The following is a 14,956-nucleotide window of genomic DNA, read 5'->3' as shown; positions in this document are numbered from 1 at the left end:
ATAGTATAAAAACTATTTACATAACATTTACATTGTATTAGGTATTATATGTAATCTACAGAAGATTTAAAGTATACAAGAGGATGTGCAAAGGTTATCACAAATACTACACCATTGTGTATCAGGGACTTGAGCATCCATGGATTTTGGTAGCCTGGTGGCAGGAGGGCTTAAGAGGGGTACTAAAGCAATCCCCCCCAGATACTGAGGGATGAATGTATTCATTTGAAAAATGTCATCTGACAAAGAGTTAACCAAGGTTGCAAAGTGACTAACTGGTAAAATAGGAACAAGCTGACAGTTGAAAATTAATAAAAACAGCTACCTTTTCCTGATTTATTTTTCCTTCTTTCCTGTGTGTGTGTGTGCGTGTGTGTGTGTGTATACACTTTTTTTTCTTTCTTTTTTTTTTTTTTTCCCAGATACAGGGTCTCACTATGTTGCTCAGGCTGGTCTCAAACCCCTGGCCTCAAGTGATCCTCCTGCCTCGACTTCCCAAAGTGCTGGGATTACAGGCATGAGCCACCACACACAGCCCTCTGATTTCTTATTGTGTGTCAGGTACCATTTCTAAGTGTTTTGTGTCACTAATTCATAAGTCGTCATAACAATCCTATAAAATTACTACTAGTACTATTCTCATTATACACAAATGAAAAACAAATACCCTAAGAGGTCAAATAATTTGCCTGAACCCACAGAGCTAGTAAGTGGTAAAGCCAGGATTCAAACCAGGCAATTGGCTCCAGAGCCTAAACTAAGCAAGACAGGCTCTCACAATCCTGCATTCAGGAAGAATGAAAGAAATTGAGAGAAGATATGGCAATAAAACACTCATATATGGTAAGAAAACATCCCTGGAAGATAAAAACACTGAAACCAATTTCAGTCAAGGAACAATTTGGGAAACCATTTGAAATAAAAGCCAAATTCCTTGATGTCTTACTTGTTCTCCCCACTTCCTATCTTTCCCTCTGTGAGACATTAAAGAACCACTTTTTTTTTTTTTTTTTTTTTGAGACAGAGTCTCGTTGTGTCGCCCAGGCTCAAGTGCAGTGGTGCAATCTCGGCTCACAGCAACCTCCACCTCCCAGGTCCAAGCGATTCTCCTGCCTCGGCCTCCTGAGTAGCTGGGATTACAGGCGCCCACAATCACATCTGGCTAATTTTTGTATTTTCAGTAGAGACGCACTTTCACCATGTTGGCCAGGCTGGTCTCCAACTCTTGACCTAAGGTGATTCACCCACCTCGGGCTCCCAAAATGCTGGGATTACAGGCATGAGCCACTGCGCCCGGCCCTAAAGAACCACTTTTACATTCAATGTCTTTGAGTCCATATTTGACCGCATACGTTCAAACCTTATGTTGAGAATCCTTTAACAGTCCTTCAATATGAAAGGTAAAGAATAAATCTTTTGCCTTCCACTTAAACACCTCTATGGCCTGCTCCCATGAACCACTTACCCTTCTACATAAAGTTTTATTTCACTCAAATTAAATTACTTGCATTTACCTAAACATGATATTAACCAGATTATATCTCCTTGTTTTAGCCTACTCCTACCTGGAATGTCTTCTCAAGAAGACATGTCTTTCCATGTCTAAAACCTACCCAATAATCCAGTGTTATCTCCATTTGACTTTGACTTAAATTCAGCTTTCCCAGATGTCTACAGTCCGGGAGTATGCTCAACAGTTGCTAGTCCAGTGAATAAGTCCTTATACTACTCTTATACATAAGATACCCTTCTCTCTCTGTATTCCTATGGCACATTTCTTTTCTCTTCTTATGCCATTCTGCATATCTTTTAAAATATAATCTATCGTGTACATGAAACATACTGTTCAAATTTATAAGACATTTTTCAATCTTTCCCTGTTAGAATCCCTATAAGATGCCTAACTTCATATAGTCTAAGACACACTTTTTTTTCATTATTCCTTCCCTATTATCTCAGTTGTCACTTTTATACTGTCATTTGCCCTTTCTCAAGCTAAAAGAGGACAGCCCATCTGGGTGGGACTTCCTAAGAAGTCAATGAAATGAGTCTTCCACACCATAGGCCGCAGATCATCACCCATACTGCATAGCAAGGTAAAATGCAAAAGAATAATAATTTCTAAAAAATCTTAAAATTATGCACTATATACAGCTAGAAAAGAACACAGATGATAAGATAGGATACCTGGAAAATCCCAAAGAATCAAGCAATCAAATCAGTGAAGTAGCAGAATACAAAACTAACATATAAATAGCTTTTATATACACAAACATTAAATAGTTAGAAGAAATGAAGGTAGATAGTATAAACAGAGAAAACTTAAAACTTAGGAATAAATTTAACAAAAAATGTGCAAAACATCTAAGAGGAATATTTTCAAGCAATTCTAAAAGAGATTTAAGAATACATAAACTAATAGAACATCCCCTATTATTGGATAAGATGACTGAACATTATACAAATATTGGTCTCCCTAAGTTAATGTACAAATTCAATGCAATCACAATAAAATACCAATAAGCGATTTTATGAAAGTAGACAAACTGGTACTAAAGTTCAGATAGAAAAACAAATATACAATAACATGTAAAAAAAAAAAAAAAAAAAAAAAACATGAGGAAAAAAACCCACAGAGGAATACTACCTCCTCAGACATTAAAACACACTAAAATCTCTATAATTAAAATCATGAAGTACTAGTGCATGGACAGACAGACCAGTAGAATACAGAAACTCTAGAATTAAACCCATGTACAGATGGAAATTCAGGTATATGACAAAGGTGGCATTTCAAATCACTAGGGTAATGATAAACTTTTTAATAAATAATGCTGGAACAATTGCGTGGTCATTTGGGAAAATAAAATCAGATCCATGTCTCACAATACAAAAGAATAAACTCCAAATAAATTGGGAAGAGAAAAATAAAACCATGCAAGTACTAGAAGAAAACGTGAGAGAATTCTTCCTTAACTCTGAGTATGAAAAGGCTTTCCAACTATTACTCAAAATACAGAGGCAGTAAAAGATCGAACAATTTGACTACACAAAAATTAAAAATTGAAAACATTGTATGACACAATAAACAAAGTCAAAAGACAACTGACCAACTGGGAGAAATATTAATATATGCCACAGAGAAAGGGTTAGTTACACGAATATGTAAGAATTCCTAAAAATTAAGGTACAAAGGAACAAAAACTCTATCGAAGAATGGAGTAAGGACAGGAATAAATTCACAAAAGAGAGATAATGCCTATCTAACATATCGGAAAATGTTAAAACTCTTAATTAGAAAAGCACAAATTGAAACAACACTGAAATACCATTTCTCACCTATCACATTGGCACAAATTTTAAAATATGACAACAAATTCTGTTGGCAAAATTGTGGAGAAACGGGCATACTCCTACTTGGCTGGTGGGAATGTAAATTAGAACAGTCTTACTAAAGAAAAATTTGGCTACATCAAGACAACTCTTGCCTTTTTAAACCCAGCAGTCTCCTTCCAGGAATATATGCTGAAAATACACCAATAATATAAAAATACATGTGGACAAGGTTATTCATTGAAGCACTGCTTGTAATTGCAAAAATATTGGGAATGACATGTATCCCAACACATGGAAAGCTAGTGAGACTAAATAAGTTTTTAAAATTTTATTAGATTTAGATTTATATCCATATGTGGCTAGTGACTACCATTTTGAATAGCATAGCTTGAGAGGTACTTTTCACTTCCTGAGAACCATAGACCAAGAGAAAGTGCACAGAAAATTGCAGCCAAAAGTTTAAGGGGTTAAGTATGCCCTCCGCAAACATATCTTGCTGGGACAGGAGTCCAGGACCTGCCAAGGAGAGGGGCCTAGTAATCACCCAATACTTCTGATACTTTCTGGAGGACTACACCCTAGGAATAGGGGAGAACTGGAAATAGGAGAGTCTTTTTGAAACTTGAAACCGCTCAATCCCTGATCAGATGACAGCGACTTCACCACTCAGAGAATAAAATGGCAAAGAGAGTGGAGATTATTTGCCACACGGGTAACTGGCAAAGGATAATTTCCATATCACAGTACTGCAAATTAAACCACAAGGAGATGTTGCTACATACACAGCAGAATGAGCAAAATTTTAAAAAAGACCCTCAATGGCAATTACACAGGTGTTCTCTTTAGAAAAATGTCTAGCCTTATACATTATTTGTAGTTTTCTGTATTTATGCCATATTATTTTTCTATGCTGCCATAATAAATTACCACGAACTTGGTGACCTAACACAAATTTATCCTCTTACAGTTCTGTAGGTCAGAAACCAAAATGGACCTGACTGAGCTAAAATTCAGTTGTCAGCAAATAAATGTGTTCCTTCTGATGTTCTAGGAGAGAACCCACTTCCTTACCTTTTCCAGCTTCTAGAGGGTGCCCACACTACTTGTCTCAAGGCCCCTTTCTCTATCTTCAAAGACAGCAACAATCTGACAATTCTATAGCATCCTGACCACAGCCGGAAAGAGCTGCTACCTTTAAGGACTAGACACACCTGGATAATTCAGGATAGCTTTGCAATCTAAAAGTCCTTAGTTTAATCAAACCTGCAAAGCCCCTTTTGCCAGGTAAGGTAACATCTTCATAAGTTCAGGAATTAGGACATGGACACTTTGGGAGGCCATTATTCTACCTACCACATGTGCTATACTTCAGAATAAAAATATAATAAAGTAATACGCATACTTGACTATTCAAAGTCTGGTTAAGATTATCCTCATTCAACACCTGAACAATTCAGATCCTCTGGTCATTTTAACTCTGATGCTAAAACTACCTTCTTACTATTGTTCACCTTGCTTTTAATACTTCCCATACTTTTTCATTATTATTAATTTATACACTGAATGCTTTATAATTTTCTCATATTTACTGTTTCCTAAGTATGATTATCTTTTCCCCACTCTTTATCATTCCCTCTTATATCTCACTACTTTCTTTTTGTATATAATTTCCTTCTTCATGAAGTACATCCTTGAATAATTCTTTCAGGATGGGTCTGTAAATGATAAACTCTCTGTTTTCATTTATCTTTAAAAAGTCTTTTTTACATTCACAATTGAATGATAGCGTCTCTAAGTAAAATATCCTGGGTTAGAAATGCAGTATACTATGTGGCTTAAAGATTTTGAAGTCATACTACTTAGGCTTAAATCCCTAATGCATCAGTAAATAAGAAACATATAATGTGAGCAAGCTAATTAACTACTCTGCTTTCTCTGAATCTATAAAATGCGAACAATGATAGCTATATAGTCATAAAAATTAAATGAGTTAATACATGTGAAATGTTTAAAACATAACTACCAAAGAAAAAGCATTAAGTAGCCAGGCGTGGTGGCTCATGCCTGTATTCCTAGTGCTTTGGGAGGCTGAGCTGGGAGGACTGCTTGAGGCCAGAAGTTCCAGAGACCAGCCTGGGCAACGTAGCAAGACACCATCCCTACAAAAAGTTATTTTAAAAGCATCAAGTAAATCCTGGCTATCATGAACTATTAGGTTGACTTAAATATCACGGTTAATTTTCCTTGACATTTAACACATATATATTATTTCATTGTCTGCTGGTATCCATTGTTCTTAAGAAGTCTGCTTTCAGATTTACGGTTTTCCTTTGACTGTAACTTTTGTTTAATCCTAGGCCATTTTTAAGATTCTTTCTGTGCCCGTGGTATCCTTAAGTTCCATTAGAGTACATCTAAATATAGGCTGAACTGTATTTCACTTATCCTCCTCAAGATCTGAATGCACCTCGTATCTTTCATTGATTTTAGGAAAGTCCCACATTGAATACTGTCTGCTTATTGTCATCTCTAGTCTCTCTTCCTGGAATGCTTATTACTCTCATGACAGACCTGCTCTCTCTATCCTCAATGTCTTTTAACCCCATATATTTTTCATTTCTTCACCTTCATGTGTAACAATCCAGAAAATTTCTTAGATTATCTTCAAGATTTCAATTCTTTAATTGTAGCCAAAATTCTTTTGAATCCATCCATTTAATGTTTTGCTTTTATTATTACAGTTTCAAATCTAGAAGTTCTATGTGCTCTTTTTCAAATCTTACTCTTTTTTTCACAATTTCTCCTTCCTATCTCATGTCTTTATTTCTTTCCTCATATCCTAAATATTTAAAATATTCATTTTATAGCCTGGATCTGATCATCTATTACCAGAGGGGAAGTGGAGCAAGGCCTGCCACTGAGTTTTGCTCAAAGTTTAGTTTCCTTTTGTGTTTTATAAAGTTGGATTGTAAACTTATCCTCATCAAAGCTTTATCTATAAGAATCTTGTACAATCTAGATTAAAGTGAGTCCTTCAGAGAGGTTTTGCTTTTGCTGCTACCAAGCAAACTAGGTATCACCAGCCCATGTCCAGTTTTATCACAGGTCACAGAGGCGTATTAATTGAAAGCACAAATTCATGTTAGGCAAACCTGTTGTTTGACTGCTCAGAAAGAAACTCCCTGCCCCCACATTCCCCACTCCCCTCGAATCCAGAATACATACCCAGGGAGTCATGCTCCTCTGCTACCTTCATGTGCCAATGATAAGCAGTTTCCTACTCTACATTATTGACAATGCATCTTTTAAAGAGCCATCGCATTATATAGAAGTCTTATTTCTTCTTTTTCTTTTATTTTCTGCATGACAAAGAATCTTTAATTTTAAATGAGTATCAGTATACCAAGTAATAACATGTAGAAAGTTTGTGAATTCTATCATCTGGTGATTTTGATTAAGAGAAACTAAATGTAGCCCAAACAATTCCCAAGTGTTCATTATTCTAACCGTTAGCAAGAATAAACTACTTTATGGCTTGCTGCAACTTCTCACAGGTTCAAGTAACTATTTAATACTTTTTCATAAAGCCCATGACCTTCAAGAAAGTGTTAGGGCAAAAAAAAAATTATTTCATCCCTTTTTTTCTTCAAAGAAGTGGATTTCTTCTTACCAGATCTAAGAAAGAAAAAGTCAACACTGATACCTGTGTACTTGACTAAAAGGCATAGGAAAACAGACAACAAGTGCTCATTAAATTTCTAAGAAATATGAGGGAAAAAGATAAAATCTTTGCATAAGTTCTAAGTCTGTACAAAGAGGCTAGATTTGCTACTCTCAAAAAATTAAAACACCTACTGTATAATATACAGAAATAATTTAATGCCTTTTCACAAGACCATAACTTGAGCTTTGCTAAAGCTTCATATTCCATGCGGGCATCTAAAATGCCAGTCCATGAAACAGGTGCTCCTTTCTTCTGGAAGTTTCCATGGATTTCTAGCCAATATAGCAAAGGTTGTCCAAGACTTCATCCCAGTTCTGCTAGAAGTAGGTCTGGAAGATGGGCATCTTCTCGTGGGTCTCCTGCAGTTCCGTGGGATCCCAGTGCTGCAGCTTCCTTGGCCTTGAACACGTTCTCCCTCTGCGGATGGTACTGTTCAATTGCAGCCTGAGCTAAGGCACTGGCCTGCTTCCTCCTCCTGTTCTTTTGCTTGGTACCCCTCCTCGGTGGATGGCTTCTCAGCCTACAGCAGCTGCTGGGGCCAACCGACTGGCCATGGCTGTGGTGACTCTGAAGCCGAGGCAAGCGCCCTAAATCGGCTCCAGGGTCAGCTGACCAGGTCACTCATGATCTACCAGAAGTCTGACTTCTGACTCATCATTTTAAAGACTTCACCTTCTATCTCAAGATAGGTATTAAAATTCACTCCTCTACAGGTTTCAAGACCACAATCCCCATCCCAAGTAGCCACTCCCTCCTTCTCATGAGTATTTCTCTAACTTCTACCCCTCTCTTCACTTTTGCCTGGTAGAAATTTCCCTTGTTCTCCTAAAAGTTCAACCATGCAGGTAAGCAGATTTTTTAAAATTAACATTTTAATGAGTACTTCTAAATATTTTAGTGGTAAGATTTTTAGAATTTCTAGTCAATGATATTGCCAGCTACAAAAATTTATATTCATCTTTATATTTTTTGAGTTTTCTAAATATTCTACAGTAAGCATTAAATTAGAAAAGGTCATGTTCAAACTAAAATTGCTCACTGACATATGTAATCAGAAGTGAAGAAAAAAGATGGCACCTAACAAAGCTATGATACCTAGTGAAGTCCTATTTGTTAAAAGAAGAGTGGACATTTAAAGCAGTTGTTCCCGGTTTTCCATCAAAATCACCGAATAAATTGTCAAACGCATACTCCAGGATGCTTCTGCTAATTTCTAATCCATTATATCTGGATTGAGCATAGAAAATGCTAAGAAAAAATGCACATGGTTCTGAGGCACAGATACACTCAAAGATTACTAGTTTAGAAGTCAGAGAACAATATGAGAAGGCGGAAGCTTTTGTCCCCCAGTTACCCCTATCTAGGACTAGCCCAAGTTTCTTCCCAAGTTTCACTTTCCAAGGAGGAATCCAAGCAAAGAACAATGGCTTAAAATCATAAAGGAGTGCTTTAAGATACTATTTTTAAAAAGAGGAAGGTTTGAGGCATAAGAGATGGTTTCAAAGACAAATGTGGCAGTCAAGTGTAATGGTAGCACTAGTATAAGTCTAAAGATCCATTTCTTTATCATTATGACCTGGTCAACTTCATTATCATTCCCAAGTATTTGCTCCTCTCTTCCTCTGAGAGGATTATTCTTCCCTGCCCCATTAACATCAAGCTTGCCCATGAGACGTTCTTTGACCTGTGAAATGTGAAGAAGTAACCTAAGCCACATTTGGACTGAAGTTTTGTGAGCCACTGTGTGGTCCTACTTTGTTCTTTTCCCTATGCCACAAGAGAGAAAAGGGGACTGTTCTTTCTTCCTGAGTCCCCAAATGAATAAGACATGGGACACAGCAGAGGCCAACCACAGCTGACGTTTGACACTTGTGAGAAATAAATGTTCGCAGTCGTAAGCTACTAAGATATAGATGTCACTTGTTAATGTAGCATAACTTAAGTCTATCCTGTCTGATACAGAAATAACTGCACCTATTACATTACTAAAAATACTTTGTGCATGATTCATGGAAGCTTTGAGGTGCATTCTTTTTGTAAATAATCAAGTAAAACACAAACAAGGCTGCCTGCACAATTTTAATAAAGCAAACAAATGTAATCAAGTGATATAAAGCATCATAATAAAATCCAGTGTGAAATTTTTAAGAATCACAATAGAAGTCACCGTGTCAAACCCTGGCAAATGGAGCTGGGGAGAGCCATGAAGGGGGGGCTCTTACACATCATTTGCCTGATAACAGGTAACTATCACAAAAAAATTTTCCAAACCACAGTTGACTACACGAATCACACAAGGACAGCTAATTACTTCTACATAAACACTTGCCTATTTCAAAAACTATCCCAAGCCCAATCCAAAACTACAAGAGCCTAACCGTAACTCTAAGATTACAAAGCCCTATCTTACTACAACTGACACTTGTCAATCAGACTCACCAGCTCTTCTAAGACACTGCCAGCACCAATAAGATTTCTTTTCAAAACAACTTGCATAACCTTCTCTTTCCCCAATAAACCCTAACCTATTCCTTTATTCTCCACACATACTGGAAGCCACTTTGGTCTGTATGTATGTCTTGAATTGCAGTCCTACTTCTTGAATATTGTTCCCAAATAAAATCTTTTCATTTAGAGATCTGTCTTGCTATATTTTTTATATTGATACCAGTTTCAATCATTCATTTATTTATTCACTTGCCCTGCCAAAATTTGCTGACATTTGCTCTCTACTAGGCACCGTGCAGTTCCCTGGTAATAAGGAGATAAATAAGATCTAGAAGATATATACAGAAAGCAAAGGGAGAGAGAGAGAAACATGTAAGCAAATAAATACAGCACAGTATGATAAGAGCTATAATAGAGACAGAGTATGAAGACAGAGAAGTCACAGAAGGTTTCATAGCAGAGAGAATCTTAGCAGGACCTTGAAGGATAGGCAGGTATTTGTTAAGTGAAGAAAACAGGATCACTACTCCAAACAAAGGAAACAGTCTGTAACACACGGAGGGCCATGAGTGAACCAGACAGCGGAGGAGTTAAGAAGTTCCCTGTGAGTATCCTAGTGCATGCATGGAGAGAAATAAAGCTAAAGCAGACAGGAAGCAGACAGCAAAGAACCTTCCAAGCCACTCTAGAGAATCCAACATTTACCTGTCAGCAATGGTCAGTCACTGAAAACTTTCCGCAGATCATGACATGATCACATGTATGTTGCAGGAAGACAACACTGAGAGAAATACAGAAGCTGGGTTGGAAAGGAAGAGCCCAACAACATCACTGTTCTCTGTTTTGAGATTCACATGTTTCAACAAAGGCAGATGGCCGTATATTTTGTTCAAAAGGCACACACTAAATTGCCAAGTAAAAACAACAAAAAGCTGACTATATACAAAGGATGTACGGAAGTATAACACACAAGATTACTGGAAAGAATTTAAAGTCACTTCTTTCTTCCTCATAAAACATTCATATTCAATCCATCTTGCTTCTCACAAAGTATTCTGCTGCCCCAAGCAACCCACCCTGACCTCACCACCCCAAACTTAAAATCGGATTACTAAGAGCAAACTGCTTATGAGAAGATAGAAAATTTTAAAAAGCCAATGAACAGATATATTTCTGAAAGACCACCCTTTTAAAAACCAAAACATAGATTAGCTAAGCAATGTTTTCCTTTCTATTTTGATTATACTGGTCCACGACCATGTATCTTACCAGACACTACTAATGAAGGCCGGTGCAAGGAAATAGTCCCAGCCAGAATTTAGAATTGGAATGAGCCCTACATGGGGCTTCCACTTGAACCCCAATCTAATGTTTTGAACCTCACTACAAAGTCAGCGCCTTCTGTGGCTCTGCCAACTTGCTTGCATACCCTCCAATGGAAAGGGAGACATTATCTCTTGAAACAGTATATTTGATCTATGGCTAAATTTTTAGGTTTCTGATATTGCCAAAGTACACTACACTTAACAAAATGACTATACTACCAGGAAATATGAACAATCATTTGTACCCTTTAGAAATACAAAGCTATACATATAGTAATTGTAAGCAAATATAAGAATTATTAAGAATAATTACAAAATATCGGCCGTGCGCAGTGGCTCACGCCTGTAATCCCAGCACTTTGGGAGGCCGAGGCAGGCGGATCACCTGAGGTCAGGAGTTTGAGACCAGCCTGGCCAACATGGTGAAACCCTGCCTCTACTAAAAATACAAAAATTTGCCAGGCATGGTGGCACATGCCTGTAATCCCAGCTACTCGGAAGGCTGAGGCAGGAGAATTGCTTGAGCCCGGAAGACGGAGCTTGCAGTGAGCCAAGATCATGCCACTGCACTCCAGCCTGGCCGACAGAGCGAGACTCTGTCTCAAAAAAAGAAAAAAAGAATAATTACAAGATGTCTTATGAGAACTTAAGAATTTGCATAAATACTGTGAAGGTCCTCGAGGGCAGAAACCTCTTTTCCTGTTTGTGGTAGGAGAAAGTGTACTGGTTAAGGACACAGTTGTGGAATTAGAATACTATGTTTTAATCCTGGTTTCTCTACTTACTGTGTAACCCTGGGCAATTACCCTATTCACTTTATATCACAATTTTCATTTCTTGTAATATTAACATAATAAAAGTATCTATGCCATAGGATTGTTATAAGGATTAAATGAGGTAACACTGGGAAAGTCATGTATAGAAGAATTCAATACTTGCCAATTATTAGTCTTCTTGGTATTGCCAGCTTCTTAAATATAGTAGATGGCAAACAAACTTTGGAATGAAATAAATCAAAATAAACATAATTTTACAACCTTTTGACTATGCTGTTAAAACTTTTTAAACAATAAAATGACAATCATTTGTTTTTCTGTTTAAAGGGAAATTATCTGCAAAGCCTACCATAAAAATTGTATAAATAAAACCTAATACTGTAGGGGAAAAAGTGCCCAGAATTTTAAGAAGTTAGTTTCTACTTACATCTGGTTTGGAATGCTGAAATATCTTCAGGGGAAATTTTAAGTCCCCTTTAGCTAAAGTTACTAAATATTCTTTTAATAGCTCATTAGCCACACCAGGCAACTGTTTCTCACAACGATGAAGAAAGGGAACCATCCACTGGTAGGCACTTGTCACATATTTGTCCTCAGAACACTGAAAGTACAATCAAGCAAAACAGACAAACAAGAATGAAGTTAAACTAAATGCCTTATTATATCAGACAGCAAGTTCTAAAGCTTACAGGTCCTCAGACTGATGTTAAACAGTGCAAACCCAACACTCTAAAACACACAGTCCAGTTCACCACTCACATGTGGATTGACAGGTAGCAGGAAAATGAATCACCTGCTACTGGGGCTAGTAGAGCTGACAGCAACAATATCACTATGGCTCATCTCTTTACATCATAAGCAATATGGGGTCCCAAGGAGCCTAAGCTCAGCTCTAGAAAACCAACATGCTGCTACTACAACTCAGTCAGGAGGTCATCCAGAGCAAAGAGAAGGCATACGCAAAAACAGAGAGAGAGAGAGTATAAAAAGAGGCAGAGACACACAGAAAAGGAGACCTTAGACCAACAAAGAGTGAACGAAAAAAGTAGAAAGACAGAGATACACAAATAAGCACAGGTTCTAAAATAGGGGCCTCTAGAAAATAGGGTTTCATCTATAAAAGTCAGGAATCTCTCCCTTCTTTTTCCTCTTCCTCTTTGTTTTGCCCCTTTACAACCACCTTTACAAAATTCCAAATGACAGAGATAGTTTTACTCATTATCCCTAAAATTACACAATCGTTTCTCTTAATTATCCCCCAAAAGATACACCTAAAGCTTTTAAGAGGAGTCAACATATAACACAAATTAATTTTAATTAGGTAGATTATCAGGAAAAGAAACTAATGAGATAACGGGAAAGTAAAGACAGAGGGAGAGACAAAAGGAAGATAAGCCAGGAGAGGTGGCTCACGCCTATCATCCCAGCACTTTGGGAGGCCTAGGCAGGTAGATCGCCTGAGGTCAGGAGTTCAAGACCAGTGCCTGGCCAACATGGTGAAACCCCATCTCTATTAAAAATGCAAAAATTAGCCTGGTGTGGTGGCAGGCGCCTGTAATCACAGCTACTCGGGAGGCTGAGGCAGGAGAATCGCTTGAACCCAGGAGATGGAGGTTACAGTGAGCCAAGATCACGTCACTGCACTCCAGCCTGGGCCACAGAGTGAGACTCCATCTGAAAAAAAGAAAAAAAAAAAAAAAAAAAAGGAAGACAAATATAAGATGGGGGAAAATGTGGAAGGGAAGGAGAGAAAAAGAGTCCAGGGAGGAAAAAGAACCTATCATGCAGTTGTGACTCTGCCCCTTCTTCTGGACCATTCAACCTAAGCTGCCAACGAGCAAAAGACTAGAAAGAGCGTTGGCAGCTACCACCTCCACAGCACCATCCTTCTTGCCTGTTGACTCAGTGGCCGGAGTACAAATAAGGTTCTAATTTTGGGGAGGAAGCACAGAATGATCTAAGAATCACTGGGAAAATTCTCTTAAACATACTAACCCTGAAGCCAAGATGTTTTCTTCAAACAACCACCCGGTCCTCTTAACCCTGATACTTTTTTCCAGTCCTTGAAATACATAAGTAATTGGGAAGTTTAACAAAGTGAAAGGCTAAATACAGGATTACTAGAATCACTAGCTAGTTTAGAAAAACACCTAACTAGAACGGAAAAAAAAAAGTTATACGGATGGGTCTGAGTAAAGGGCAAGCAAGGTATAAACACAACCAAAATAGTTTTATATGTGTTTAGTAAGTTATGCATAATATTTTACTGTGAAAAAAGTCAATCTTTATTTACTAACTTCTCAGGTCTGTAGAACATTTCATCGTTGGTTTGAGACACATATGTATCAAAGTGCATAGAAAATGCTTTAAAATATTTAAAAAGGAAGTTAAAATAAAACCTACACTATTCATCAGTAATCTTAGTTTTTCAATGTCTTTCATCTGCTGGAGTTCTTTCAGGGTAAGAGTTACATCACACCTGGCTTCATAAACCAATGTTTCCAGAGTAACCAAATTGTCACAGAGAACCAGCAAACCAGGAATATTCCGCTCCATTCCAAGTCGAATAAGTGACAATGCACAGTCCACCTAAAATTGAAAAGCAACAATAAGTTCCTGAGTATTATATATTTCTCATCTATTCTAAAGTAAAAGTCTCCAGTACAGAATCTAATTCTTATAATCATTTTTTATAAAATTGCATTACCAGTAACATACGTTTTTTATTTACTGCAAAAACATCAGAGTCCTTTATCAAATACATCAGCATCAAACTGTTTCAAAGGAATCAAACAATCAGCAAGAAATACGGAAGATAAGAGAAAGACAACCAACCTATTATAAATTTGTAGAGCGTTACAGTTCACAATGCAGCTTTACATATTTCTTTTAATTCTCACAACATTATATCTACATAATAAGAAGAGAAAAAACACATACCTACTAATGATAATGTCAAAATAACCTTATTTTTACTATTACCACTCTGCTTCCAAAAAGAATGTTTGTTTTGAAGGTTTTACTTTTATATTCCTGTATAGTATCTATCCTTTCACACTGCCTTTCCATATAAAAGTCATTCAATAAATATTTGCTGAATAACTATGTTACAAACACTTTCTTAGTCTCAATTCAAATATTTAGCCTTCAAAAGACAAAAACACAGACTGATATTCCTGAAGATGCTCAGGAAACAGCCAATCGACCCCTATTTCCTGGTCAAGTTTATGAACTGATACATTCTCCGAGTGATGGAGAAATGATCTAGTGTAGTCTAAAGCCATTCTCTCTCACACTACTTCTTATTCTCCTATTCCCAATTATTTATGAGGACCTACTATAAGCTA

The 14,956-nt window shown here is 37.2% G+C and overlaps 1 protein-coding gene across 3 annotated transcripts in view; it reads right to left on the bottom strand.

Moving 5' to 3' along the window:
- The window catches only part of NBAS (NBAS subunit of NRZ tethering complex), a 393,407-nt gene that overhangs the window by 234,339 nt on the left and 144,112 nt on the right, over positions 1-14,956 (bottom strand). For all 3 annotated transcript variants that reach the window (XM_003826980.5, XM_034952644.3, XM_055108231.2), the window contains 2 exons: positions 14,013-14,198; positions 12,037-12,210 (listed from right to left, as the gene is read on the bottom strand). In XM_003826980.5, coding sequence (XP_003827028.3) covers positions 12,037-12,210; positions 14,013-14,198 — 360 coding nt within the window. The remainder of the gene's footprint in view (positions 1-12,036; positions 12,211-14,012; positions 14,199-14,956) is intronic.

This window comes from Pan paniscus, chromosome 12 (assembly GCF_029289425.2).
Source record: "Pan paniscus chromosome 12, NHGRI_mPanPan1-v2.0_pri, whole genome shotgun sequence".
Taxonomy (NCBI): Eukaryota; Metazoa; Chordata; class Mammalia; order Primates; family Hominidae; genus Pan; species Pan paniscus.
The sequence above is the reverse complement of the archived record's forward strand: the minus strand, read 5'-3'. Positions and strand labels throughout refer to the sequence as shown.